This window comes from Melitaea cinxia, chromosome 13 (genome assembly GCF_905220565.1).
Source record: "Melitaea cinxia chromosome 13, ilMelCinx1.1, whole genome shotgun sequence".
NCBI classification, from domain to species: Eukaryota; Metazoa; Arthropoda; class Insecta; order Lepidoptera; family Nymphalidae; genus Melitaea; species Melitaea cinxia.
This window is the reverse complement of record NC_059406.1, coordinates 9,205,540-9,232,618: the sequence shown is the minus strand read 5'-3', so window position 1 is coordinate 9,232,618 and position 27,079 is coordinate 9,205,540. Positions and strand designations below refer to the sequence as shown.

At 43.4% G+C, this 27,079-nt stretch overlaps 2 protein-coding genes across 2 annotated transcripts in view; one reads left to right on the top strand and one right to left on the bottom strand.

Annotated features, from left to right (window-relative positions):
- LOC123658882 (DENN domain-containing protein Crag) overlaps positions 1 to 16,825 on the top strand; it is a 51,348-nt gene extending 34,523 nt beyond the window's left edge. Inside the window, exons 20-35 of the mRNA XM_045594173.1 lie at positions 125 to 229; positions 1,339 to 1,446; positions 1,784 to 1,884; positions 2,014 to 2,125; positions 2,317 to 2,428; positions 2,965 to 3,168; positions 3,908 to 3,991; positions 5,314 to 5,391; positions 5,683 to 5,909; positions 6,993 to 7,114; positions 7,820 to 8,005; positions 9,447 to 9,537; positions 9,608 to 9,793; positions 9,966 to 10,113; positions 15,744 to 15,860; positions 16,324 to 16,825. Of these exons, the coding sequence (XP_045450129.1) occupies positions 125 to 229; positions 1,339 to 1,446; positions 1,784 to 1,884; positions 2,014 to 2,125; positions 2,317 to 2,428; positions 2,965 to 3,168; positions 3,908 to 3,991; positions 5,314 to 5,391; positions 5,683 to 5,909; positions 6,993 to 7,114; positions 7,820 to 8,005; positions 9,447 to 9,537; positions 9,608 to 9,793; positions 9,966 to 10,113; positions 15,744 to 15,860; positions 16,324 to 16,513 (2,171 nt within the window). The 3' untranslated portion in view covers positions 16,514 to 16,825. The remainder of the gene's footprint in view (positions 1 to 124; positions 230 to 1,338; positions 1,447 to 1,783; positions 1,885 to 2,013; positions 2,126 to 2,316; positions 2,429 to 2,964; positions 3,169 to 3,907; positions 3,992 to 5,313; positions 5,392 to 5,682; positions 5,910 to 6,992; positions 7,115 to 7,819; positions 8,006 to 9,446; positions 9,538 to 9,607; positions 9,794 to 9,965; positions 10,114 to 15,743; positions 15,861 to 16,323) is intronic.
- Positions 16,826 to 20,367: 3,542 nt separating this feature from the next.
- Positions 20,368 to 22,577, bottom strand: LOC123658873 (neugrin). Its single transcript, XM_045594163.1, has 3 exons — positions 22,297 to 22,577; positions 21,852 to 22,070; positions 20,368 to 21,104 (listed from the first exon to the last, which is right to left on the bottom strand). Exons 1-3 carry the CDS (start codon positions 22,498 to 22,500, stop codon positions 20,415 to 20,417), a joined length of 1,113 nt encoding a protein of 370 aa, XP_045450119.1. The 5' UTR covers positions 22,501 to 22,577; the 3' UTR covers positions 20,368 to 20,414.
- Between the last annotated feature and the right edge of the window lie 4,502 nt (positions 22,578 to 27,079).

The following is a 27,079-nucleotide window of genomic DNA, read 5'->3' as shown; positions in this document are numbered from 1 at the left end:
TTTCACTTTCATATCTCGTTTTTCCGACTCGATTAATCAAAAATTAATAAACTGATATTCTAGGTACATAAATAATATCCTAGTTCTAATTTTAATGTATTGATTATATTTTAAATGATTCCAGGTTCAGGAACGTTGCCCAGAGTACGCACGGTGGGTGGGGAAGGTGCGGATTTATCTGCACTAGCATTGGCTGAACCCACACGAAGTAAATCTAGTCTCGATTCCGGTATGTAATAATTTGTATATGATATGCATGGAATTAAAAATTTTGTTCAAAAAAAGCCGAGATACCAAACGTAAACAAACCAAATGCGAGGTCATTAAACTATGCAGGGTTTTGTAACCTTTTTTTTAATTACACAAATTTTTAAAATGTAAAATATATTTATATTCTGATAATTACTTAATTAAATATAATTGATTAAATGTAATTATTTATATAAGATTTGATACTTCTTAAATAATAATTATCAAAATATAAAAATCACCCAGATACGGAATGAAATAAAAATAAATAATACAAAATCAAATACCGTCCGCGATTTGAATGTTTTCAAAGCCAGTTAAAATTGCGTTCGACCTTGCAGAGAGACGTGCAGCAGATAGCAAAGAAACAAGATAGAAAAAGACTATATTTTGCTTGTCCCGTCGTCGCTACGAAAAAATAATGGGCTTTGTTTACGTTTGGTATCTCTTCTCGTTGAACAGACTTTATAAATATAATTATGCATTATTAGAATAAAATTATTGATGTAATCGTATTAATAAATGCTTCACACTCAACGACCCCCAGTAGGGTTTACTCCTGTGCCGGGGTCCGGAAACAATACACAAGCACAAACGCACAGACCACGGCATCAAACATCAGTATTCATTACAGCCTATACAGTCCACTGCTGGACATAGGCCTCCACAAGTTTACGCCAAAAATAACGTGAACTCATGTGTTTTGCCCATAGTCACCACGCTGGGCAGGCGGGTTGGTGACCGCAGTACGGGCTTTGTCGCACCGAAGACGCTGCTGCCCGTCTTCGGCCCGTGTATTTCAAAGCCAGCAGTTGGATGGTTATCCCGCCATCGGTCGGCTTCTTAAGTTCCAAGGTGGTTGTGGAACCTTGCTATCCCTTAGTCGCCTCTTACGACTCCCACGGGAAGAGAGGGGGTGGCTAAATTCTTTAGTGCCTTAGCCACACAGCAACATCAGTATGGCTAATACAAATGATGCCACGTGCGGGGATCGTACCCGCGACCGCCAGCGTACTAGTAAGCCAGTGCGGTGACCGTGCGCTAACGCGGCGCCAGTGGCACGAACACACACACAGTGCGTGCTTGCAGCGCCGGAGGCGGCGTTCGAGGCGCTCGTGCGGCGCGCCAACATCGTGCGCGCGGCGGCGCACGCGCGCCACCACCAGCTGTCCGCGACCGCCGGCATCCTCATCTCGGGTACCGCGGCCACCGCCTGTGTTATATTACACCTAAATCAAGGGGCCGGCAATAAATAACGTCACACGAATTTTACGATTTTTTGACCCCTACCCTGCCCTTATCGACCTTATCACATTTATGTGACGCCACCCTACCCTAGTGTCTAATATCACGTCAATGTTGCAATTTTTCACATCAGTGTAATGTTTACAATATTGTGGTGAGAAAATAAATCAATTTTATTATTATTATTATTAATTTTAACAATTATTTCGAAAGTAAAAGAATTAGGATATATTTTACCAGATCTTATGCTCGTCAAATTTTTGAGTACTGAATAGAAATTTAATTTTAGGTATACCGTCCGATCCCGACTTGTCTAGAACGTCCAGGCCTAGAAGTAATTCTTTAGGAAACGAAGAGACTGAACCTATTCCGATAGCAGAAAAAAGACAGGTTTGTGTTTTTTATTCTATTAAAGAGCACATTATTTATTATTTTTTTATCTAAAAAACTATCTGAAATATTTAATGCTCCTAATAACCAATTTCATAGTTCAATTGTTTTATAATTTATATTACACAGCCGATCCATGTAAGCCCAGAGAGCCCGTCAGATTTAAGGATTTTGACAAGATCCGAAAGTTTTGCTGGCGACGCCCAAATAGTTCAAAACTTACAAAGGCTATCCTTCTCTAGTGGTGAGTATTGCTACAAAAGTAAAATATAGGGTATATTACTATGGTCGAAATTATATCACATTGCAACCTAACATTTAATCTACCAAAAAGCTTAAAACAGAATCACTTCAATTCTTTGTTTGGCTTAAACATCGTTTCGTTATTCGTGACTGGCAATTTTTATAGAAATTATTGTTTACACTGTAAAGGTACACCGAATTCTAAACCTCGATGTTCGAAGACGTTAAGTTTCCCCGAGGAGCCAGAGAAAGAAGCGGCAGCTGTGGATGATTCGGAGAGAATAAAAACATCGCCACTCAAGTGAGTATATTGTTTTTCTCTAGATCAAGTCGATCTACCAAACTCGTAACATTTTGTATTTTCGCGTTAACTGGAGAAGTTTACCTTGAATACCTTGTAGCTTTAAAGATCATCCGTGCATTATTCAAGGTTAAAGATCATTTATTTCTTAAAAAAATACAATTCACTTACATGAGAAATTACAAACACTAAAATTAAGTAAGTTTATTTGTTTCATCGTTGCATTTTTTTTTTTTTTTTTGGTTTGCTACCTTATTAACGATAAGCAATAGATTCGATAAAATCTTAAATGTGAATAAAAAACGAAATAAAACCTAAATGTGTTTATTAGTTTTAAAAATATATCAACTTAATAATTAATCGAGACAACTTAGAAGAAAATAATAAAATAACCACTAGTTTCGAATAAATTAAGATCTTTGGCGCGAACTTGTGGAGGCCTAAGTCCAGCAGTGGACTGCGATAGGCTGAAGTGATTGATTGAAAGCCATTAAAAAGTATAAGACAACCTCAGTAAGGCGAGTGTACATAAGGAGCGCCCGCAGGGTGTGCGCGCGCACGCCGGTGCTGGCGGACGACCCGCTGGGCGCGCTGGCGCCGCCGCCCGCGCCCGCCCCGCCGCCCGCCCCCCGCGCCCGCCCCGCGCCCGCCGCCAGCCCCGCCGCCAGCCCCGGCGCCAGCCCCAAGCTGTTCCACCGCCGCGCCTCCTTCCAGGACGAGCCCGACGACGAGCCGCGCGGGTATTTAACATCCTTTACCGTCCCCTCCCGTGTCGCCAACGCAGTGCGGATGTGTTCAAGATATTTTACAATTGAGCTATCCTTTAAGTACCGGTCCGCCAGATGCTTGATGATAATTAATTTTAATAAGCCAATATGAAATCGGTATATAGCTGACGTTTAAATACTATTATGGATTATTTTATTATGTTATTTGACTATCTAAATGGTCATTTCGTATTGTCGCCTCGATTAAGTTTCGTAAATAGCTCTGATTCAGCCCTCACGTATAAGAACTATTTGTTTCTGGAAAGTGGAGTAACGTGGTAAACAATGCTTATATTATTCTTATACTACCCCTTTTGAACCAGTAGTTTCCATAGTAGACTGATTTTCCCATCCGCGATCCTCCCTAACAGTGTAGATGCTTAGAAAAAAAAATTATATATATATATATATATATATATATATATATATATATATATATATATATATATATATATATATATATTAAAAATACACTAATCTACCACATCTGTATATGTAATTGCAAGAGATAAACACCGCATTTTTGTTTATTTCTTGGAATTATAATTGTGGCTCAACTGAATTTGCCGCTAGAAACGTAAATATACATTAAATGTGAATAATTTATACTTGCAACACGTGTTTTCCCGCTAACCGTGTCCCCGCTAACTACCCCCACCCCTGCACACCGTGTGGTATGAGCGGGGTGAGCTCGATAGTTTCCTGCCGGCAGGAAACTGCACAGGAGCGAGACCGCGCCCGCCACCGTGTCATCCGGCCTCGCCAGCTTCTCCAACACGCTCAAGATAAACTTCGGGTAAGTCGACACTAACTGCCACATCACTACTAACTACCATTACACCACTCAGAGTGGTAGTACAATTATACAGTACAGTACTATATAACAACTTACCACTACGTTACAATGCGCCGCAACATCACTCATTATCTCTACACCACCACTTACCACTACACCACTACTTACCACTACTTACCACTAGCCTACCAATCGTCACTTTATACTCACTATATCATAAACATATTTTCATCATATCGTAGGTTACCTTGCAGATGTTTCCAGCGAACACTACTATCTACCATAACAATATACCGTCGCCTTATAACTTATTAGTTTAACTACATCATTTACTCTCACTACACTCCCACCTACAAATGAATTAGGACATAATATACACCAAACTGATTTTAGCCAAATGATTTTTAATTTTTTTATAGGTATCGATGTAAAACGAATTCAAAAGTTAATATCTTAACTACATAAGAATCGCAGCATGCTCTCATAATTGGAGTTATTATCATCATTATTAATAAATAATGCATGCATGTTAATTTTCAAGACATTTCATGGCGTTCACGATATGAGTACATAAATTCAATTTATTAGGGTTTTTTTTTTATTCGATTAAAATTCATATTTGTATACGAAAATATTTCTAGTGAATTGTAAATATGTAATAGATGTTTAAGCAGAACTACTGTCTTAAAGGCATGCTAGATTATTAAGACTGTTTTTTTTTTTGCTATTGTTATGCTTTATTTTTAGCTATACCAATTTCACTATATGTAGTTATCTTCGACTTCATTATTAAAGTATTTATTTGAACTATGTTTAAATACTATTTTTTAAACTTTTACTGTTACTTTAAGCATTTTCACTTTTACTGGGCTACTGGCTTTTATTTGGTAATTCCCGACATTTCGGTGACGTTGCATACGCCATGGTCACGGGTCAAAATGAGAATCGCAGTAAGGGATCGTCTATTAATCACACTATATTTTTTAGCAAGTCTTCAACTCCCTACTCCCTTTTGGAGATATGTGGTGTGATTTTAGAGTAATCACACCCGAAAATAACGTATTTTTTTGTGCTAAGTAAAATCAGATATTCAAAATATTATATTATCTTTAAATACAACTCCTCCCCCCCCTCCCGTAGAGCCTCGCGTGATTAATGGACGACCCCTAAGTCGGGTAAAAGTAAAAGTTCGTTTAAATAGGTCAGAACTTACGTGAATAAATAATTACAGGCGTGTGATAGTGAAATTGGTTTGTTATTTTTATTTTATGTTACATTTTGTTTTCGCACCGTACGCCAGTGCTAGCTGTTTGTTTTCGTAGACGCTTTTCGCCCGCGAGACTGTCATTGCGCAAGGAAAACATGAAAATCAGCAAGGCCATGATTGAGAACTACCTCAGGTGAGTATTACCTTGCGGAAAAACTCATATGAATGGAAGACACTCCCTGGGGGATATTTTAAATTAACATTATCATTCGGTAATATATTTTTTAACTATTTAATACCTCTCCCTGGTATCCATTCATTCTATTTTAATATTACTAATAGCTCGTATTTCATTTTCTAGTTTTATCACAGTATGCTTTGTTTGCATCATTTTAGTTTACACGAATAGAGTGTCTTAGCCATTGTTAATAGTTTATCAAAAACTCATTTTTATTATTTGTAATAAAATATTGTACGTATTTAGCCCTACGAGCATAGCCGGTAAGAAGTCGAACGAGCTACTACAAAGCGGTCTTAGCAGTCTTAAGTCGGCGGCGACCAGTATGGCGAAGAAATTCGATGAAATGAAAGAAGTTATATCGGCAAACTCGACACCGGTCAAAGGTGCCATTGGTAACGCAACAAGCGCCCTGACCAGTTTTATCACTGAGGAGGATACAGCTGATATTTCGTCCGAGTTCAATCCAGATGGTAAGAACTGCCCGCTGTTTTACCACTAATCCTTATTGTTTATTTCTTTCTGTATTTTATATAGAATGTTCATGACTATGACCTACTCTATATAGTTAGATTCCTGTTATGTGTATATATATATATATATATATATATATATAATAGAAAGATTCCTCTGAAGGTACGTCACATCCACCCGTCTGTTTCGTAAACGTATTTTTCGTACCGTTTTTTAATATATAACTAGGTCGGCAAACAAGCGTACGACTCACTTGATGATAAGTGATTACCGTAGCTTATAGACGTCTACAACACTAGAAGCATTGCAAGTGCGTTGCCGACCCTATCCCCGATTCCCCCCAGGAGCTCTGGTCACCTTACTCACCAACAGGAACACAACGCTGCTTGAAAGCAATATTATTTAGCTGTAATCTTCTCCGTGAGGTACTTCCCCAGTCAGGCTGCTCCATATTTGAGCACGAAATTTCCTGCTGCGCCCTGCCTTAGTTAAAGTGTAAATTTATAGATAAAAAGTAATTTTTAAAATAAAGTTCTTCTCTATTACATTTTCCTCTTATATATAAATCGTATTATGGCCGCAATACATATAAAAAAAATTAAAGGTGCCCATTGCTTTGCACGTGCATTCCTTGTGAACTGTTTACTGTACTTGTAAATCGTACAACGGTACCAAGCGAATGTGTTTCACATTTGACCATACAAATAACAAAATAATAAAGTGTGGCTACGGTACTAAAGAATATAGCCACCCCCTCTCTTCCCGTGGGCGTCGTAAGAGGCGACTAAGGGATAAGACAGTTCCGCTACCACCTTGGAACTTAAAAAGCCGACCGGTGGCGGGATAACCATCCAACTGCTGGCTTTGAAATACACAGGCCGAAGACGGGCAGCAGCGTCTTCGGTGCGACAAAGCCAGTACTGCGGTCACCAACTTGCCTGCCCAGCGTGGTGACTATGGGCAAAACACGTGAGTTCACGTTATTTTTGGCGTTAACTTGTGGAGGCCTATGTCCAGCAGTGGACTGTATAGGCTGTAATATCATAATATCATACAAATAATGGACCTTTTATATATGTCAGAGTACGCGTCGACGGGTGGCTTCCGGCGGGCGTCCAGTGACGCGGAGCTGGCGTGCAGCATGGAGCGCGGCTCGCTGGCCACGCTCCTGGCGCACCTGCCGGACAACCTCTACCCCTCCACTGTGAGTCACCTTCCGATCGCTACCACCACACGCGACTAACCCTTTTTTTTGTCGCTGAGAAATTCCTTTATGCACTGATCCCGCTAACAATGGTTAAGGCAGTGTGAGGCTCCCGACACAGTCATAACATGCCAGACTTTCTACTAAAACCGAGCAGTGTAGCCCTCGTTTTCATAGTGGAGTGTCGCGGGATCGCTAACGCATGCCATCTTTGTCGCCCCGATGATTGCCCCGTCTGTGCGACCGCTTTCACCTAAACAAAGGGCTACTAACACTTCTCTCATTAAGTCATGAAATTTTTGAAACTGTTAAAATTGCACTGTATCAGTCTGCAAATATCTCTCTACTGCCCAAAAATCTCTTATCCTGTGAAGGAGGAGGTTAGAGCTTAGTGCACTTTTTACTGTGCTGTGGTTTGGTGAATATACTTGCCTTAAAATAATTCCCTACGAATTGTGTAAGTTTCCTTATGCTAAAAATTATTTCACAATTATTTACCTAAACAAGAATGAATTTCCGATTGATTCTAAGATAAAAAAAATAAATTGACATTTAACTTTCTCCACAGATACTACACAATCGCTTTCTTGAATGATCTGAATTTATTCGATATTTTCAGAAAATGAAAGATAACTGGACGGCTAATTTTTTACTCACCTTAATTTTCTTTATAGTTAGTGGTGTTAAAGTGGTAAATATTTCCAGCAGGACAACGCGAAGACTACAAATCCGGCAGTAGAGGTGTATATAACTTCGTGCTCGCAGTGCCATCAGTGTCTGTCCTACCTGTATGATGAAGATATCATGGCGGGTTGGGCGGCCGACGACTCCAACCTCAATACGCGCTGCACCGCGTGCGGACGACACACCGTGCCACTGCTCTCCGCTCAGGTATACGATAATAATTAATGTTAGGTAAAAAAAATATAAATAAAAAACCTCTTTAAGAAAACAAGCTTTTACTTTAATGCACTAAAACGAATGAAATAAACTTTTCGTTTAAAACTTTTTTTATCAACATATAACGCTATTACACAATTTATATGATATAAAAGCTTTTCCTAAGACTTGAGTACTCGTATTTACTTATTTGGAAAATTTAAAATTAAAATTTCAGTATGGTATTCTTAGAAAATTCTTTTATTTTATACTCAAAACAAAAAACTTAGGCCACCATATTGGATTTTCGAGCCACTTTCAACAAGCCTATTTATTTGATATCCATGTGCATTAAAAATTTAGTCCGCCTTGTTGAATTTTGAGTGACGTCACTTTATTTTTCTAGTTATTCTCAACAAGCCATCATTTGATACCCATATTGTAGCATCAACCATACTACTTTGCTATCATCATCTTTGAATCCAGAATGACGTCACATAGCTAACCATGCCTTGTCATCCAAACTAAGCGTATGTACAAAATTTCAGCTCCATAGGGTGAAGATATATGCTTCAAAATTGAGTCGCAGGATTCAGGGACATACATATATATTTTGCATACGTACATACATACATTGCAAGTTAAAAGCCTTTAAAAACTAAACGCAAATAACAGTAATTTAAAAAAAAAATGATTCCACTTTATGCTAAAAATGATTATCATAACCATTTTGATAGAGCTAATGAATAAAATTGCGCAAAATTCAATGAGTTTGTCTATCTTGGGTCGTTAATAAATAATGTTAATGGTGTAGCTGCACTGAAGAAATTCGCCGACGTGTTGAAATTGCTAAAAGTGCAATGACCAACTTAAACAAGTCGTGTATCCATCGCATAACCGAAGTCCGTCTGGTCAGCTCTTGTGTTCTCGATATTCTTGTAGGGCTCGGAAACTTGGTGCCTCAGAAGTCGTGATTGCAGCAAGATCAATGCATTTTAAATGTGGTGCTGGTAAAGACTACTCCGAACCCCTTGGACTGCCATGAAGACGAACGAGTCAGTTTTACAAGAGCTCATCACCACCAAGCGACTTTCAACAATCTGCATGGAGTGGGCCCTTACTTTCTTCGGGCACATTATGTGGTCTCCTAAGCATAGTCTCGAGAAACTTATAGTACTAAATCAAGTTGACGGAAACGCGCCAAAGGGAGAACAAGCAAGATGGTCGGTTGTCATCAAAAATAAAGTGGGAGGCGGCTTGCACCGTGTAACACATGATGCTTATGATCGCCTTCAATGGGGACGTATCATGCGTGGTCGCGAGCCTCATCATTGAAGGAACGAGGAAGAAAAAGAAGAATTAATCAAACTGCTAGATCGATTTTTAGCAAACTCACTTTAATATAAAATAATATGCTATATAAAATTCTTATAAAGTCTCATGTATGTTTCAGATAATACGAATAGGACAAACGCAAGCAGAAACGTTGAGCGTGCCTTACTTAAATCCATTGGTGCTGAGGAAAGAATTCGAATCAATTTTAGGTAAGGCACAAATATTATAGTGAAACTTTTTTTAAAAAAACATATTAAAAACGTGTATTGATGTTTTCAGGTAGAGAAGGCGATTCCTGTCTAGCCGAACCAGAGTTTGTAGAATCACACCCGATAGTGTATTGGAACCTAGTTTGGTTCTTAGAACGTGCCAATATCGAGAATCACCTGCTCGACTTGCTGGATCCCGACTACTCAGCGAAGTATCAGAGCTCTGACACATTGCCCGATGCGGACAAACCTACTGGTATAATTTTATTTATTTACTTTTAAACATATGATCATAATATTTTTGTGACGATTTAATTTGCTTTCAATAGTTTGAGCTAAATTTATCAAATTATGATATTTACTGCCTCTTACCTGAGCAAGGCAGTGCTGTCCTCTGTCCTCTCTGTAACACGGTGCAGTGGTCGCAGGCGTGCGGCTGGAGTGCACGTGGGAGGGCGCGCGCGCGGAGGGCGAGGCGCCGGCGCTGTACCGCGCCTGGCGCGGCCGCCAGCAGCCGCGCTCGCGGGCCTTGCGCGCGCTGCTGCTCACCGACCACGACTGCTCCAAGCACCACTCGTGAGTCCCGCGACACGACACGTACCGCACACACACACACAACACACGCACGTACCGCGCCTGGCGCGGCCGCCAGCAGCCGCGCTCGCGGGCCTTGCGCGCGCTGCTGCTCACCGACCACGACTGCTCCAAGCACCACTCGTGAGTCCCGCGACACGACACGTACCGCACACACACACACAACACACGCACGTACCGCGCCTGGCGCGGCCGCCAGCAGCCGCGCTCGCGGGCCTTGCGCGCGCTGCTGCTCACCGACCACGACTGCTCCAAGCACCACTCGTGAGTCCCGCGACACGACACGTACCGCACACACACACACAACACACGCACGTACCGCGCTTGGCGCGGCCGCCAGCAGCCGCGCTCGCGGGCCTTGCGCGCGCTGCTGCTCACCGACCACGACTGCTCCAAGCACCACTCGTGAGTCCCGCGACACGACACGTACCGCACACACACACACAACACACGCACGTACCGCGCCTGGCGCGGCCGCCAGCAGCCGCGCTCGCGGGCCTTGCGCGCGCTGCTGCTCACCGACCACGACTGCTCCAAGCACCACTCGTGAGTCCCGCGACACGACACGTACCGCACACACACACACAACACACGCACGTACCGCGCCTGGCGCGGCCGCCAGCAGCCGCGCTCGCGGGCCTTGCGCGCGCTGCTGCTCACCGACCACGACTGCTCCAAGCACCACTCGTGAGTCCCGCGACACGACACGTACCGCACACACACACACAACACACGCACGTACCGCGCCTGGCGCGGCCGCCAGCAGCCGCGCTCGCGGGCCTTGCGCGCGCTGCTGCTCACCGACCACGACTGCTCCAAGCACCACTCGTGAGTCCCGCGACACGACACGTACCGCACACACACACACAACACACGCACGTACCGCGCCTGGCGCGGCCGCCAGCAGCCGCGCTCGCGGGCCTTGCGCGCGCTGCTGCTCACCGACCACGACTGCTCCAAGCACCACTCGTGAGTCCCGCGACACGACACGTACCGCACACACACACACAACACACGCACGTACCGCGCCTGGCGCGGCCGCCAGCAGCCGCGCTCGCGGGCCTTGCGCGCGCTGCTGCTCACCGACCACGACTGCTCCAAGCACCACTCGTGAGTCCCGCGACACGACACGTACCGCACACACACACACAACACACGCACGTACTGCGCCTGGCGCGGCCGCCAGCAGCCGCGCTCGCGGGCCTTGCGCGCGCTGCTGCTCACCGACCACGACTGCTCCAAGCACCACTCGTGAGTCCCGCGACACGACACGTACCGCACACACACACACAACACACGCACGTACCGCGCCTGGCGCGGCCGCCAGCAGCCGCGCTCGCGGGCCTTGCGCGCGCTGCTGCTCACCGACCACGACTGCTCCAAGCACCACTCGTGAGTCCCGCGACACGACACGTACCGCACACACACACACAACACACGCACGTACCGCGCCTGGCGCGGCCGCCAGCAGCCGCGCTCGCGGGCCTTGCGCGCGCTGCTGCTCACCGACCACGACTGCTCCAAGCACCACTCGTGAGTCCCGCGACACGACACGTACCGCACACACACACACACAACACACGCACGTACCGCGCCTGGCGCGGCCGCCAGCAGCCGCGCTCGCGGGCCTTGCGCGCGCTGCTGCTCACCGACCACGACTGCTCCAAGCACCACTCGTGAGTCCCGCGACACGACACGTACCGCACACACACACACAACACACGCACGTACCGCGCCTGGCGCGGCCGCCAGCAGCCGCGCTCGCGGGCCTTGCGCGCGCTGCTGCTCACCGACCACGACTGCTCCAAGCACCACTCGTGAGTCCCGCGACACGACACGTACCGCACACACACACACAACACACGCACGTACCGCGCCTGGCGCGGCCGCCAGCAGCCGCGCTCGCGGGCCTTGCGCGCGCTGCTGCTCACCGACCACGACTGCTCCAAGCACCACTCGTGAGTCCCGCGACACGACACGTACCGCACACACACACACACAACACACGCACGTACCGCGCCTGGCGCGGCCGCCAGCAGCCGCGCTCGCGGGCCTTGCGCGCGCTGCTGCTCACCGACCACGACTGCTCCAAGCACCACTCGTGAGTCCCGCGACACGACACGTACCGCACACACACACACAACACACGCACGTACCGCGCCTGGCGCGGCCGCCAGCAGCCGCGCTCGCGGGCCTTGCGCGCGCTGCTGCTCACCGACCACGACTGCTCCAAGCACCACTCGTGAGTCCCGCGACACGACACGTACCGCACACACACACACAACACACGCACGTACCGCGCCTGGCGCGGCCGCCAGCAGCCGCGCTCGCGGGCCTTGCGCGCGCTGCTGCTCACCGACCACGACTGCTCCAAGCACCACTCGTGAGTCCCGCGACACGACACGTACCGCACACACACACACACACAACACACGCACGTACCGCGCCTGGCGCGGCCGCCAGCAGCCGCGCTCGCGGGCCTTGCGCGCGCTGCTGCTCACCGACCACGACTGCTCCAAGCACCACTCGTGAGTCCCGCGACACGACACGTACCGCACACACACACACAACACACGCACGTACCGCGCCTGGCGCGGCCGCCAGCAGCCGCGCTCGCGGGCCTTGCGCGCGCTGCTGCTCACCGACCACGACTGCTCCAAGCACCACTCGTGAGTCCCGCGACACGACACGTACCGCACACACACACACACAACACACGCACGTACCGCGCCTGGCGCGGCCGCCAGCAGCCGCGCTCGCGGGCCTTGCGCGCGCTGCTGCTCACCGACCACGACTGCTCCAAGCACCACTCGTGAGTCCCGCGACACGACACGTACCGCACACACACACACAACACACGCACGTACCGCGCCTGGCGCGGCCGCCAGCAGCCGCGCTCGCGGGCCTTGCGCGCGCTGCTGCTCACCGACCACGACTGCTCCAAGCACCACTCGTGAGTCCCGCGACACGACACGTACCGCACACACACACACAACACACGCACGTACCGCGCCTGGCGCGGCCGCCAGCAGCCGCGCTCGCGGGCCTTGCGCGCGCTGCTGCTCACCGACCACGACTGCTCCAAGCACCACTCGTGAGTCCCGCGACACGACACGTACCGCACACACACACACAACACACGCACGTACCGCGCCTGGCGCGGCCGCCAGCAGCCGCGCTCGCGGGCCTTGCGCGCGCTGCTGCTCACCGACCACGACTGCTCCAAGCACCACTCGTGAGTCCCGCGACACGACACGTACCGCACACACACACACAACACACGCACGTACCGCGCCTGGCGCGGCCGCCAGCAGCCGCGCTCGCGGGCCTTGCGCGCGCTGCTGCTCACCGACCACGACTGCTCCAAGCACCACTCGTGAGTCCCGCGACACGACACGTACCGCACACACACACACACAACACACGCACGTACCGCGCCTGGCGCGGCCGCCAGCAGCCGCGCTCGCGGGCCTTGCGCGCGCTGCTGCTCACCGACCACGACTGCTCCAAGCACCACTCGTGAGTCCCGCGACACGACACGTACCGCACACACACACACAACACACGCACGTACCGCGCCTGGCGCGGCCGCCAGCAGCCGCGCTCGCGGGCCTTGCGCGCGCTGCTGCTCACCGACCACGACTGCTCCAAGCACCACTCGTGAGTCCCGCGACACGACACGTACCGCACACACACACACAACACACGCACGTACCGCGCCTGGCGCGGCCACCAGCAGCCGCGCTCGCGGGCCTTGCGCGCGCTGCTGCTCACCGACCACGACTGCTCCAAGCACCACTCGTGAGTCCCGCGACACGACACGTACCGCACACACACACACAACACACGCACGTACCGCGCCTGGCGCGGCCGCCAGCAGCCGCGCTCGCGGGCCTTGCGCGCGCTGCTGCTCACCGACCACGACTGCTCCAAGCACCACTCGTGAGTCCCGCGACACGACACGTACCGCACACACACACACACAACACACGCACGTACCGCGCCTGGCGCGGCCGCCAGCAGCCGCGCTCGCGGGCCTTGCGCGCGCTGCTGCTCACCGACCACGACTGCTCCAAGCACCACTCGTGAGTCCCGCGACACGACACGTACCGCACACACACACACAACACACGCACGTACCGCGCCTGGCGCGGCCGCCAGCAGCCGCGCTCGCGGGCCTTGCGCGCGCTGCTGCTCACCGACCACGACTGCTCCAAGCACCACTCGTGAGTCCCGCGACACGACACGTACCGCACACACACACACAACACACGCACGTACCGCGCCTGGCGCGGCCGCCAGCAGCCGCGCTCGCGGGCCTTGCGCGCGCTGCTGCTCACCGACCACGACTGCTCCAAGCACCACTCGTGAGTCCCGCGACACGACACGTACCGCACACACACACACACAACACACGCACGTACCGCGCCTGGCGCGGCCGCCAGCAGCCGCGCTCGCGGGCCTTGCGCGCGCTGCTGCTCACCGACCACGACTGCTCCAAGCACCACTCGTGAGTCCCGCGACACGACACGTACCGCACACACACACACAACACACGCACGTACCGCGCCTGGCGCGGCCGCCAGCAGCCGCGCTCGCGGGCCTTGCGCGCGCTGCTGCTCACCGACCACGACTGCTCCAAGCACCACTCGTGAGTCCCGCGACACGACACGTACCGCACACACACACACAACACACGCACGTACCGCGCCTGGCGCGGCCGCCAGCAGCCGCGCTCGCGGGCCTTGCGCGCGCTGCTGCTCACCGACCACGACTGCTCCAAGCACCACTCGTGAGTCCCGCGACACGACACGTACCGCACACACACACACACAACACACGCACGTACCGCGCCTGGCGCGGCCGCCAGCAGCCGCGCTCGCGGGCCTTGCGCGCGCTGCTGCTCACCGACCACGACTGCTCCAAGCACCACTCGTGAGTCCCGCGACACGACACGTACCGCACACACACACACAACACACGCACGTACCGCGCCTGGCGCGGCCGCCAGCAGCCGCGCTCGCGGGCCTTGCGCGCGCTGCTGCTCACCGACCACGACTGCTCCAAGCACCACTCGTGAGTCCCGCGACACGACACGTACCGCACACACACACACAACACACGCACGTACCGCGCCTGGCGCGGCCGCCAGCAGCCGCGCTCGCGGGCCTTGCGCGCGCTGCTGCTCACCGACCACGACTGCTCCAAGCACCACTCGTGAGTCCCGCGACACGACACGTACCGCACACACACACACACAACACACGCACGTACCGCGCCTGGCGCGGCCGCCAGCAGCCGCGCTCGCGGGCCTTGCGCGCGCTGCTGCTCACCGACCACGACTGCTCCAAGCACCACTCGTGAGTCACGCGACACGACACGTACCGCACACACACGCACGTACTGCACTAACGCATGCATACTCGCACCGCACACAAACACATGCATGCAATGCACACATACAACGCACAAACACGCAACCACGTGACGCGCTGGTATACACAAGCGTACGGAAACAAAATAAATTTTCCCACCGTTGCTAAATATAAAAAGTATTGAATTTATAAAAATGGATGTTCAAAAAATTTTAACTAGAAAATTCTGTTAAACAGGGTTGTTCTAGCAGTACTGGACGGTCTCTTGAGCAATGATCTCTCTGATGCAATTCGAAAACTAGCTGCGTGGAGAGAATCCACTTGCGGAAACAAACGATACTATTCCTACTACAGGTTAGTTGAAAATCTCTATAAGAATAGGATAACATGGCTAAAATGCTCAAAAAAAAATAGAGGCTGATGATTTCGTGTTCTGAAATAGAAGTCTAAATGGATACCTTCGAATAATGCAGGTGCTTTTAACTTTTTGAACAGGGAGGGTGTTTTTGCTACCCAGTAGCGAGAATTCCCACTAAAATATTTGTTTAAACACATTGTGTCAGATTTTGGGTCAGTATAACGAGAACAAGGTGAAGCGCCCGTATAGCATAATAATCTGAAGCACTCAACACTCTTTTTTACCAATCTGATCGGGTTGCCCTCGGCGTTTCGCACTATAAAAGGCTCAAGTATAGTTGAAGTACTTCTCAAGGTACACAACTACCCTCATTATGTGTATCTGTTGCGCTCGAGTCACTCCCAAAATCCCCGGTACCGGTAGGGCTCCCCTACTATGAAGTACGTCATTTCCCGGCAGAGACATCCTGTTCCTGGCGATGGCGGCGCTGGGCGAGCAGAACATCGACCTGGTGGCGCTGCAGGGCGAGTACGCGCGCGCGCTGGAGCAGCTGGGCGCCGAGGCGCGCGCGCGCGACCTGCCGCCCTCGCCCACCGCGCTGTGCTGCCGGCACTACTTCAAGCGCCTGCGCCTGCCCGCGCTCGACTAGCGCCGCACTCCGCTGTACACTTGTGTCAGTAACTAGCACGAATAGCGCCTTCTCCACTCGACTTGTGTCGATGACTATTTCCACATTATACATTTCAACTGCATACTCGTGCTCTGCCGTGCTTAAGTAAAAGGTAACCATTTTTGTAAAATGTTAACACCATTACGTTTATTTTATGTATTTCGTTCAAACAACTCCAAAAATTTAAACTCATATTTTCTAGTTTTGATATTAACACTACTGCCTTTTACCTAAGCACAACAGTACTGGCCTCGAGCACCAGAGGGAGCATTAAATTCTGCTAAATTCGTCTTTGTCTCAGGGTCTCTTTCATTATTACTACGTTTGGACTCGGTCGTCTTCACTTAAAATACGGCCTAGAACCTCTAAATTTTAAGTATTAAATTTGTAATATCTCCCTCAGAAGGAAGAAAACGGATAGTAATTGGATATCGGAATATTTCAAGAACTCTTGCTTGTTGCGAGTACATATATTTCTTAATAAGTAGTGGAGCAATATTGTTGATAAGGCTCCACTCATTTGACGCAATTGTCCAGCAACAGACGCAATCGATACATTGACACGCTATGGCAATACAGATATCACGACTATAAGTGTCTATTACAATTTAGTCAATGGAGTCTCATTGTTAACAAGACAGCTTTATCAATTATCCCTCTCGCAAATTAACCCTCAAATAATCAATTATCAATGTTATCCGCAAATATACGCGTAAAAATAGACAAAACTAAAACTCCATTACGTATGACGATAATATTAAATAAGACTACGAATACGCTGTAAACTTAAATGTTAAATGTGTTTAGATTTTTATTCTATGCGGTCCAAGTATCAATACGCCTAATATAGTTTCGTTTGTAGAAGTATCGAGATTTAATATATTGTCTGACACTAAATGTTGTTCGATGTGTCTTCGAAATCTGATGTACTTTTCTACGTGTAACCCTAATTATATTTAACCGTTAACAATTTATGACCAAATATCTTAAGATATCTTTACGAATCCATATATTCGAAAAATCTGCTGGTAAAATACCTATAGTGATAAAGAAATTTGTCGTAGACTACGCCAAAATACATAAAAATATTGAAATTATAACAAAGCAAGTACACATTTTACACTTTGTCTAATAATAATAAAATTCTCTATCAATAATAACACGACTTGTAAGCTCTTAGGTATCTCTCGGACTGCTTTTAGGTATCTCTCGGACTACACGTAAAAAAATCGTCAACAGATCACTAGGCATATTCGCTTCATACATTTATAAGATTCGATGAACTAGTATTAACCACCTGTCATTAAAAATCACATACTAAATTTCGAATTCGGATTATGAAAATGTACGTGATTTAAAAAGTATTCAAAGGACTCCTTCATCTATACTTCGTGGTTACATTAAACAGAACGCTCGTTCGCCGTCCAATATATTTAAGTTCATCAGTTCAATTTGAAACATCTTATTTTTTTAAAACTATTAAAAACCTCGTTTTTGCCTTATTCAGGAATGACATTAAATATAAATTGAATTACGGTCTAATATTTTAAAAAATTAAAGCTCTTATTCTACTTTTTTTTGTTACGTTAGCGAGAAACCATTTATCGAAATCTCAATCGCTTACAAAAATTACACACCGTACAAAATTTAATTTATAATTATTAAAATTACACCAGCACGACGTGATGTGGCATAAATGTTCTATAATAATTGGTTAAAAAAAGTGTTGAACTGAAAATCATAATCTCGTATTATAGTGCGTTCAACGAGCCGAGATACCAAATGTAAACAAACCAAATACGAGGTCATTCAACTATGCAGGGTTTTGTAACCTTTTTTTTACTTACACAAAAATTTTAAATGTAAAATATATTTATATTTTGTAATTACTAAATTAAATATAATTAATTAAATATAATTATGTATTTAATATTTGATACTTCTTAAATAATAGTTATCGAAATATAAAAATCACCCGAGCGCTTCAGGACACGAAATGAAATAAAAATAAATAATACAAATTCAAAGGGCCGTACGCGGTCCGATTGTTTTCAAGGCCAGTTAAAATATCGTTCGACCTTGCAGAGAGACGTGCAGCAGATAGCAAACAAACAAGATAGAAAGAGATAGATTATATTTTGTTTGTTCCGTCGTCGCTACGAAAAAATGATGGGCTTTGTTTACATTTGGTATCTCTTCTCGTTGAACAGACTATAGATCAGTAATAATATCAGTTTTGGTTTTTGTTCAACCTCACAGTAAACTATGGAACAATTTTTTTAATAAGGTTTAGGATCACAAAATGCTGACATTTATTATTATTAATCTATTATTTAAAATATTATCGGCCGAGATAGAAACACCAGTTTATTAATAATTAATAAGGCCATAAATCGCAAACGGAAAGTTTTCCAAAAAAAAACGTTTACATGAAACAAATGATGCGAAATTTCACTCTCTACAATAATGGTCTCCATAATTTTTGCTCTAAACTGCATTGTATCGGAGATATCGACTAAAACATTTTTTTCAAGATGGCGCTTGAAGCTGCTCCTGAATCTATCAGCACTTTGGGTTTTATACTCAGTAATCGATTCTAAGACTTATTTAAAAAAATTGGACTGAAATTTAGAGCGAGGTTAAATTCTGTTTTTACTGGGCTGTATGTATATTTTTATATTTTACTATCGTCTTAAAATACTTTATGATAATCGCATAGAAAACCCCGCACTAGTGAAGTAGTGCCAAGTATTGTTTGAGGAGTATATAAATTTAATTTTTATGTATATATAACGCTACTGGTTTTATGTATTTTGTTTTCAGTGTGTTAGTGTAAGTCTTGCGGGTGCTAATGCTAAATATTTGGAGTCGTAATTTTAAATGGCTGTACATACGTGTGTAAAGAATTTATTAAAAATTAATGGCCAATGATGTAGTTTACCCGACTATGTGATAAAGTGGTTGTTACACAATTGTTTGCATATTTTATTTGAAAAATTATTTACACGTTTTTAGATTTTATCCACAATATATCTGTTCATTCCAATCATGCACTTGTTTGTGTTAGTGTCATGCTAGTAAATATTATTTAGCTTGGACTATAAATGTTTTTAAAGTCATTAAAAATATGACTGCCAAATTACAAGTATTCAATACGTGTCAAAGTATACGTATTATAATTTAATTATTGAAACAATTGTGAGTAAACTACTCGAAAATAAGATTACTATTATCACATAAAAACGGCCTAACTTAACAAATTTTACTTATTATATTGTATTTAATAAAATTTATCAATAAAATGAAGTGTACAGAATATACAATATACGGAAATACTCATGATCTTAAAGATAATTCATTGTTTTGTATGTGAAAGCCGGATAAAATGAACATATTATTTATTTAAATAACAATAAGCATAGCAGTTGTGATGTTAAAAAATGTAGGCAATTTATTTTTTAAATTTAATCAGTTGCTTTTTAGACGTGTTAGTTTTTATATGGCATGGTCATATACAAATGTATAATCACTAATCAATATTATTTTTATTTTAAATATATTTGTGTTTATTGCCTCAAGTGATTTTTAAAGCCATATTTTAAGTTCCATTATGTGTACAATATTGATAGTCAATCAAATGTATTTTTATAATATAGTAGATAACTGTATTTTTCCTTTTTAACAATTACCTTAATAAAATAGATGATTGAAAAGGTATGCAATAATATTCTATATAAAAGTTCATTTCCATAATAATTTCAAATTTGTTTTATGTAATGGACAAGTATTTTATCAAAATGGTAATAATTTTTATAAAAAAATATAAGGCTTCATTTAACTTGAATTGTTTTATTTCATTACTGTTTACTTACAATATATTTTAATTTTTATTATTGGACATGCCTATTACTCTATAAAGAAATCTACCATCGTCGTCATAAAAACAATCATTCATTTTATAAGTTGCTCCTTTCTTAAAAGCCTTCTTTGGGATCCTAATTCTTTCTGGATAATTCACCCCAATAACATCTTTATCATTTTCTTTAAATTGCGTTAATTGATTATCTTTACTTGTTGTTTGCACTAATTCAACTTCCTTACTATTGTCTTGTGTGTTATCTGATTTTTCATAAGTTGTTAAGGAATCTGCAATAATTCTGTCTGGCACATCTACATTTAGTCCCTGATCTAAGCGACTTTTTATTTTATTTGCTAATTCATCCAAAGTTACTCTTCTAAAATCTGATTTAATATTTGGTTTCTCATTCTTTGTTGTATTTGATTCACCACTATCATGATCTATATTATTAGATGCAGCTTTCTCATTATTGTTCTCTCTTTTTACAATTTCTTCAAATTCACCTATTGTTTCCTGAGAAATATCTAATTTAATAGACTTTCTATTAAGTGGTGGTATAGTTCTTTCTGAGAATTTGAGAAAGTGTTGTCGTAAGCTTTCGGGTATATCTAATGTACCCTCCTTCAACTCCTTCCAGTTTCTCATAGCTGATGCATCATGACGAGCTATTCTTTGTTCTGTTGCCGGTTTCCATGGATATTTTAGTAATTTCTGAAAATATTAAATCACTATATTTATATAAAATATATTTTAAATATTATTAATATGGATTTTTAAGTTATCAGAATGACTGACAACTGTTAGTTCAAAGTAGAGGCCCAATGTGTTGATGTGTATTATTTATTTATTTAGTACTACTAGTAAAACTAGGTCAACAAAAATATAATTAAGGACGATAAATTAAGTATTGAACTACATATTTTAATTGTGATTGTGTATTATGTATACAATTAATACAAAATGATAATTTTATTAATTGATAGTGATTCATAGGCAAATCAAAACTAGCTGACAAAAATTATCGTAATAATTTTAGTTCAGAACCTATGTTATGGACACCAATAGCATCAAAGTAGGCTTTAAAAGCACTTTTAAATCATTCTTTTCATTATTAAAAATATATTTGTTATAATTAATTTATTATAACTAAAGGTGAAACTACCATTAATTCGGAATATAGATTCTGCCGAGCAAAATTGTTTTTTTTTATAAAGTTCCTACTTCTAAAAAACGACAATTTATTTATACCTCCAATTCTCCCCAGGGCTCTGGTTGTCTTACATACCACAGGAACATAACAATATCTAATAGTACTGTTTAGCTATGATCTTCTGTAAAATCCAGGTACTTCCCCAGTAGGGTCGCTCAAAATTTTGAGCAAAATAAATATTTCTTGCTGTGCGCTAGCCCTCTTTTAGCTAACAAAAATGGCAATAACTTTCTTTTTACTAATTGTACCTTTACAACATTTTCTGTAACAGGAAAACTTTCAGCAAGTTTCTGAGGTGTCCATTCTTGAGGTTGTGTGGAAGCAAGGTGCCTGATTTGTTCCTTTTCACTCCAAGTTAAAAGATTTGGCATGTTTTCTTTAAAATACTTTTCTTTTACTATGTGTCCACGCAATTCATGTTTCCCCATTAGTGTTTCATTTAAATGTTGATCATAAGTATCATCCACCTATAAAAGTTTTTAAAAACATTTTACATTCACTCTGAGCGGAATAAAGACTAAAATATGTAAGTAAAATATGTTTCTTTCTTATGTAGACAGCTTACAATTTGTAATTTTTTTAAATTGCGTTATATAGGAAAACCAACGGGCTTTAGTGATACTATCCCGTGGAAACTCAGTGAGGTAAGTACTACTAAAAAGATAACCGCAGATTATTAATCGAAAAACATACATTATAAAAGCTGCTTTCCGACTCCTCAATGTATTCTTCGACATTATCCTCTCGAATCTTAATGCCGTCTTGTCGAAATGCTTTTAACCTATTCTCTATACCAGGGTTTCCTCGAGGATACTCTAACTTTGTACCGGTTATAAAACTTCGAATTAGAAAATTGTCACACGCATAAAAAAGACGTTTGGCGCTAAGAGCAAACATTATTTCAACAAATTACATTGCACTTTAAAGTGACTGAAATACAAACATAACCTACAATTGTCAATTGCCGACAATTCAATAATAAAAATGTCAACTTCACACATGACAGCTTGTTTTCGGGTGCCTTCCACTAAACGACCGCAAATCGCAACGATTGTAAAGCCCAGTCGCCCACTCTATCGTTACTCCTAAGGGACCACGGGGTCGTCGCGAGCGATCGCTCAACGTCATAGATGACGTCACTGTTCGTGACCACATCGAGCCCACTTGATCCACAAAATATAGGTGGGTCCTCGGGGTGGGTCAAAGTTGGCTTTCCTCAAAAAGTGGCGGTAATTTGAAAAAACAACTGCCAATGTTAAGTTGTGAATGTCATCAGAACTTGTCTTTTGAGTCTTCTACACAGGTCTTGCAACAACAGTAGTTGAGGTACGTCTGCTTAATGGTTACGCTTTTCTTTTCAATTTACGGCTGCCTGAGGCATTACGATAGATGGGGTGTGCTGTGAAACGTAAACAGAATAGCATTCTGTCTTTTTTTGTATTACACATAACTCATTTATGAGTTAAAATATAACCAATTACAATGAAACGTCACAACCAGCGTGCGAAGTGCGCACTGCGCACCGCACCACGTGACCGCATCCATCGATAGCAATCGGCAGTGTCGTACGGCGGCGTTGACGCGAACGAAAAGCTATGATACAATCGCAATAATCTCTCTCTTCTCTTCGGCCAATTTCAAAACCTATGAATAAGACCGTGGTGAAAACATGTAGCAGTGGGGGTTGTGAGTAAATATTTCGCATGGATTAGAGTAAAACTTAATTCAGCAGGGATTCCCGGGAGTTTATCGTTGCGTTTTTGCCACAGAATGTAGCTGTTTTTGCCAAATCGAATTAAATAATGGGTGCGTTCCATTAAGCGACCGCAACGACCTTAATGCTCTTTCTATCGTTTCTTTTTTTTATACTTAATATAAACATCCATGGGCTCTTAAGTGCCCATGCCTTTTTAAACCTACTTCCAAAAGAGGAGGAGGTTCTCAATTCGACTGATTTTTTTTTTTTGTTTATGTTACATCAGAACTTTTGACCGGGTGGACCGATTTCGACAATTTTTTTTTTTAATCGAAAGGTGGCGTGTGTCAATTGGTCCCATTTAAATTTATTTGAGATCTAACAACTACTTTTCGAGTTATATCTAATAATGTGTTTATATTTGACGCTTTTTTCGTCGACCTACGTTGTATTATACCGCATAACTTTCTACTGGATGTACCGATTTTGATAATTCTTTTTTTGTTGGAAAGGGGATATCCCTTGTTTGGTACTGTGATAAGGAAACCAGGATCTGATGATGAGATCCTAGAGAAATCGAGGGAAACTCTCGAAAATCTGCAATAACTTTTTACTGGGTGTACCGGTTTTGATAATTTTTAATTTAATCGAAAGCTGATATTTATCATGTGGTCACGTATAAATTTTATCAAGATCAAGAACACAATTATTATTTACATTTTAACTGTCAAACATTCAGGCGTATTAGTTTCAACATTGCCTGCTTCAATTTACGAACTAAAGCTTAGTCTTTAATTTGATGGCGAGGCTAGAACTGACCGTGATAGAATATATAGAGATAGGTATATACAACTATAGTATTTTTTTTATTTCATGCTTCATGCTCTATACATTACGTTATTATAGGTCTACCAGGATCTGATGGCAATTTTTTTTAAATAGCGATTTTCATATGGCAACAAACAAAATGTCATCTGTCAACTGAAATTTCGAGGAATTATTTTTCGTTTGGCTTTAAATTTCCTTTAAAAAGTTTAAACAAAATAACGCGTCAGACATAATCTATATAATATAATATATAATAATATATATAAAAGCGAAAGGTCACTCACTCATCACGAAATCTCCGAAACTATAACACCTACAAACTTGAAATTTGGCAGGTAGGCTCCTTATAGGACGTAGACATCCGCTAAGAACGGATTTTACGAAACTCGACCCCTAAGGGGGTAAAACGGGGGTTGGAAGTTTGTATGAAAGTCCTATGTTTTTGAAGTAAGAGACCTGAAATTTAAAATGTATGCTCTATAGATGGTGAGAAAGTGTCCAAATAATGTATCTTTAGAAATCAACCCCTTGTTGGGGTTGAAACGGGGGATGGTACGTTGACTCACTGATCACGAAATCTCCGAAACTATAACACCTACAAACTTGAAATTTGGCAGGAAGGCTCCTTATAAGACGTAGATATCCGTTAAGAACGGATTTTACGAAACTCGACCCCTCAGGGGGTAAAACGGGGGTTGGAAGTTTGTATGAAAGTCCTATGTTTTTGAAGTAAGAGACCTGAAATTTAAAATTTATGCTCTATAGATGATGAAAAGGCGTCCAAATAATGTATCTTTAGAAATCAACCCCTTTTTGGGGTTAAAACGGGGGATGGTATGTTGACTCACTGATCACGAAATCTCTGAAACTATAACACCTACAAACTTGAAATTTGGCAGAAAGGCTCTTTATAGAGCGTAGACATCCGTTAAAAACGGATTTTACGAAATTCGCCCCCTAAGGGGGTAAAACGGGGGTTGGAAGTTTGTATGAAAGTCCTATGTTTTTGAAGTAAGAGATTTGAAATTTAAAATGTATGCTCTATAGATGGTGAGAAAGTGTCCAAATAATGTATCTTTAGAAATCAACCCCTTTTTGGGGTTAGAACGGGGGATGGTACGTTGACTCACTGATCACGAAATCTCCGAAACTATAACACCTACAAACTTGAAATTTTGGCAGGAAGGCTCCTTATAGGGCGTAGAGATCAGCTAAGAACGGATTTTACGAAAATCGACCCCTAAGGGTGTAAAACGGGGGGTTGGAAGTTTGTATGAAAGTCCTATGTTTTAGGAGTAAAAGAAGGTGTCCAAATAATGCATCGTAATCTATATTTATAAAAGAGAAAGGTCACTGACTCACTCATCACGAGAACTTAATAACCGCTGGATGGTCCATCCATCCAGGATGGACAAAGATGAGGCAGGGAGGTAGATTATAGTTAGTTGACGTCCGCTAAGAACGGATTTTGCGATATTCCACCGCTAAGAGGGTTTAATTAGGGTTGATAGTTTGTATGAAACATATACAGCCTGAAAATAAAACTAAAAATGTGGTGTATAGAGAGGTTTTATAAAAATAACTATTAAATTATACTAAATTGTGCCTTTTAAAAAGATACTCAGTTTGATAAGCATTTCAAGTGACTGAAATAAAAAAATATTTGCGTTAAACATCTTAATACTAATGCATATCTTCATAACCACGCGGACGTAGTCGCAGGCGACAGTTAGTGTATTATAAAACAAAGTCCCCAAAAGTATATGTGAAAGATTCCTTCAAAATCTACTGAACGGATTTTCATGCGATTTCACCAATGGAGAGAGGGCTTGGAGAGAAAGGTTTACGGAACGGCTAAGCCGATTTCGATAATAGTTTCACTGGAAGTTTGCCGGGAAAACTTTGTGACACACTGATTTCTACGCGGGCGAAGCCGCGGGCACAGCTAGTATTCTAATAAAATTAGTAACATTGCGTGCTAGAATATAGGTTTAGAAATTCGAAAAATACCCAAAACGAAATCGGAGCACCCCACTGTCCACGTGGTCTTGGTCTGTCCTACCCCTAGAGTGTTTTTTTTGTGCCGCGGAGGCGCGGAGGGAGGGCAGCCCTCGCCCGCCGAAAATGAATTTCATTTTCTCTGAGTTTGAATATAATCCAAAAACATAGCAATCTAAAAAAACCATTTTATTTTGTCTTCAGACTTATTTTGAAAGACATTGGATTCGAATTCGTGAAGTGCCAATCAAAAAGGATTATTTTAATGGAGCGACATGACATAAAGATACACAGATTCAAGTATTTGGAGCGTATGCAAAAGAATCGAGAAGGCGACGATAAGCTAGATGTGGTTTATTTAGATGAAACCTACATACATACACGGTTCATGTTCAGTGAACAAATGCTGGCAAAATAAAGATGTTGCAGGCCCATCTAAAAGTATTTCGGCAGGGCCGAAAATAAGTCTGAAGACAAATAAAATTGTTTTTTTAGATTACTATGTTTTTGGATTATATTCAAACTCAGAGAAAATAAAATTCATTTTTGTTACCTTAATGATTCTCTTCCTCCATTGAAATTAAATTTTTTGACTTATAATTTTTCACTGTTTCTACATGTACGCCAATTATCGTCTTAAGGGATATTGTTTGATTGATTAATGTGACCAAGTAGAAATGGGTTGTCTATTTGGCCGTTAAGAATTTTATATAATATTAATATTTCTATATAAGATTCTTAACGGCCAAATAGACAGCCCATTTTTACTTCGTCACATTAATTTTAGCTGCCCCCGAGTACATTCGCGCCACAGAAACTTGTTTTATACTCCTCTTACAAAAAACACACCTTCATACATAGTTCATGCAACTTTTATAATCAACACTTACAAAACATTGACCCTTTTGGCTGCTCAATAAGTATTTATAAGAGGAGTGTACGACAGCAGCTGAT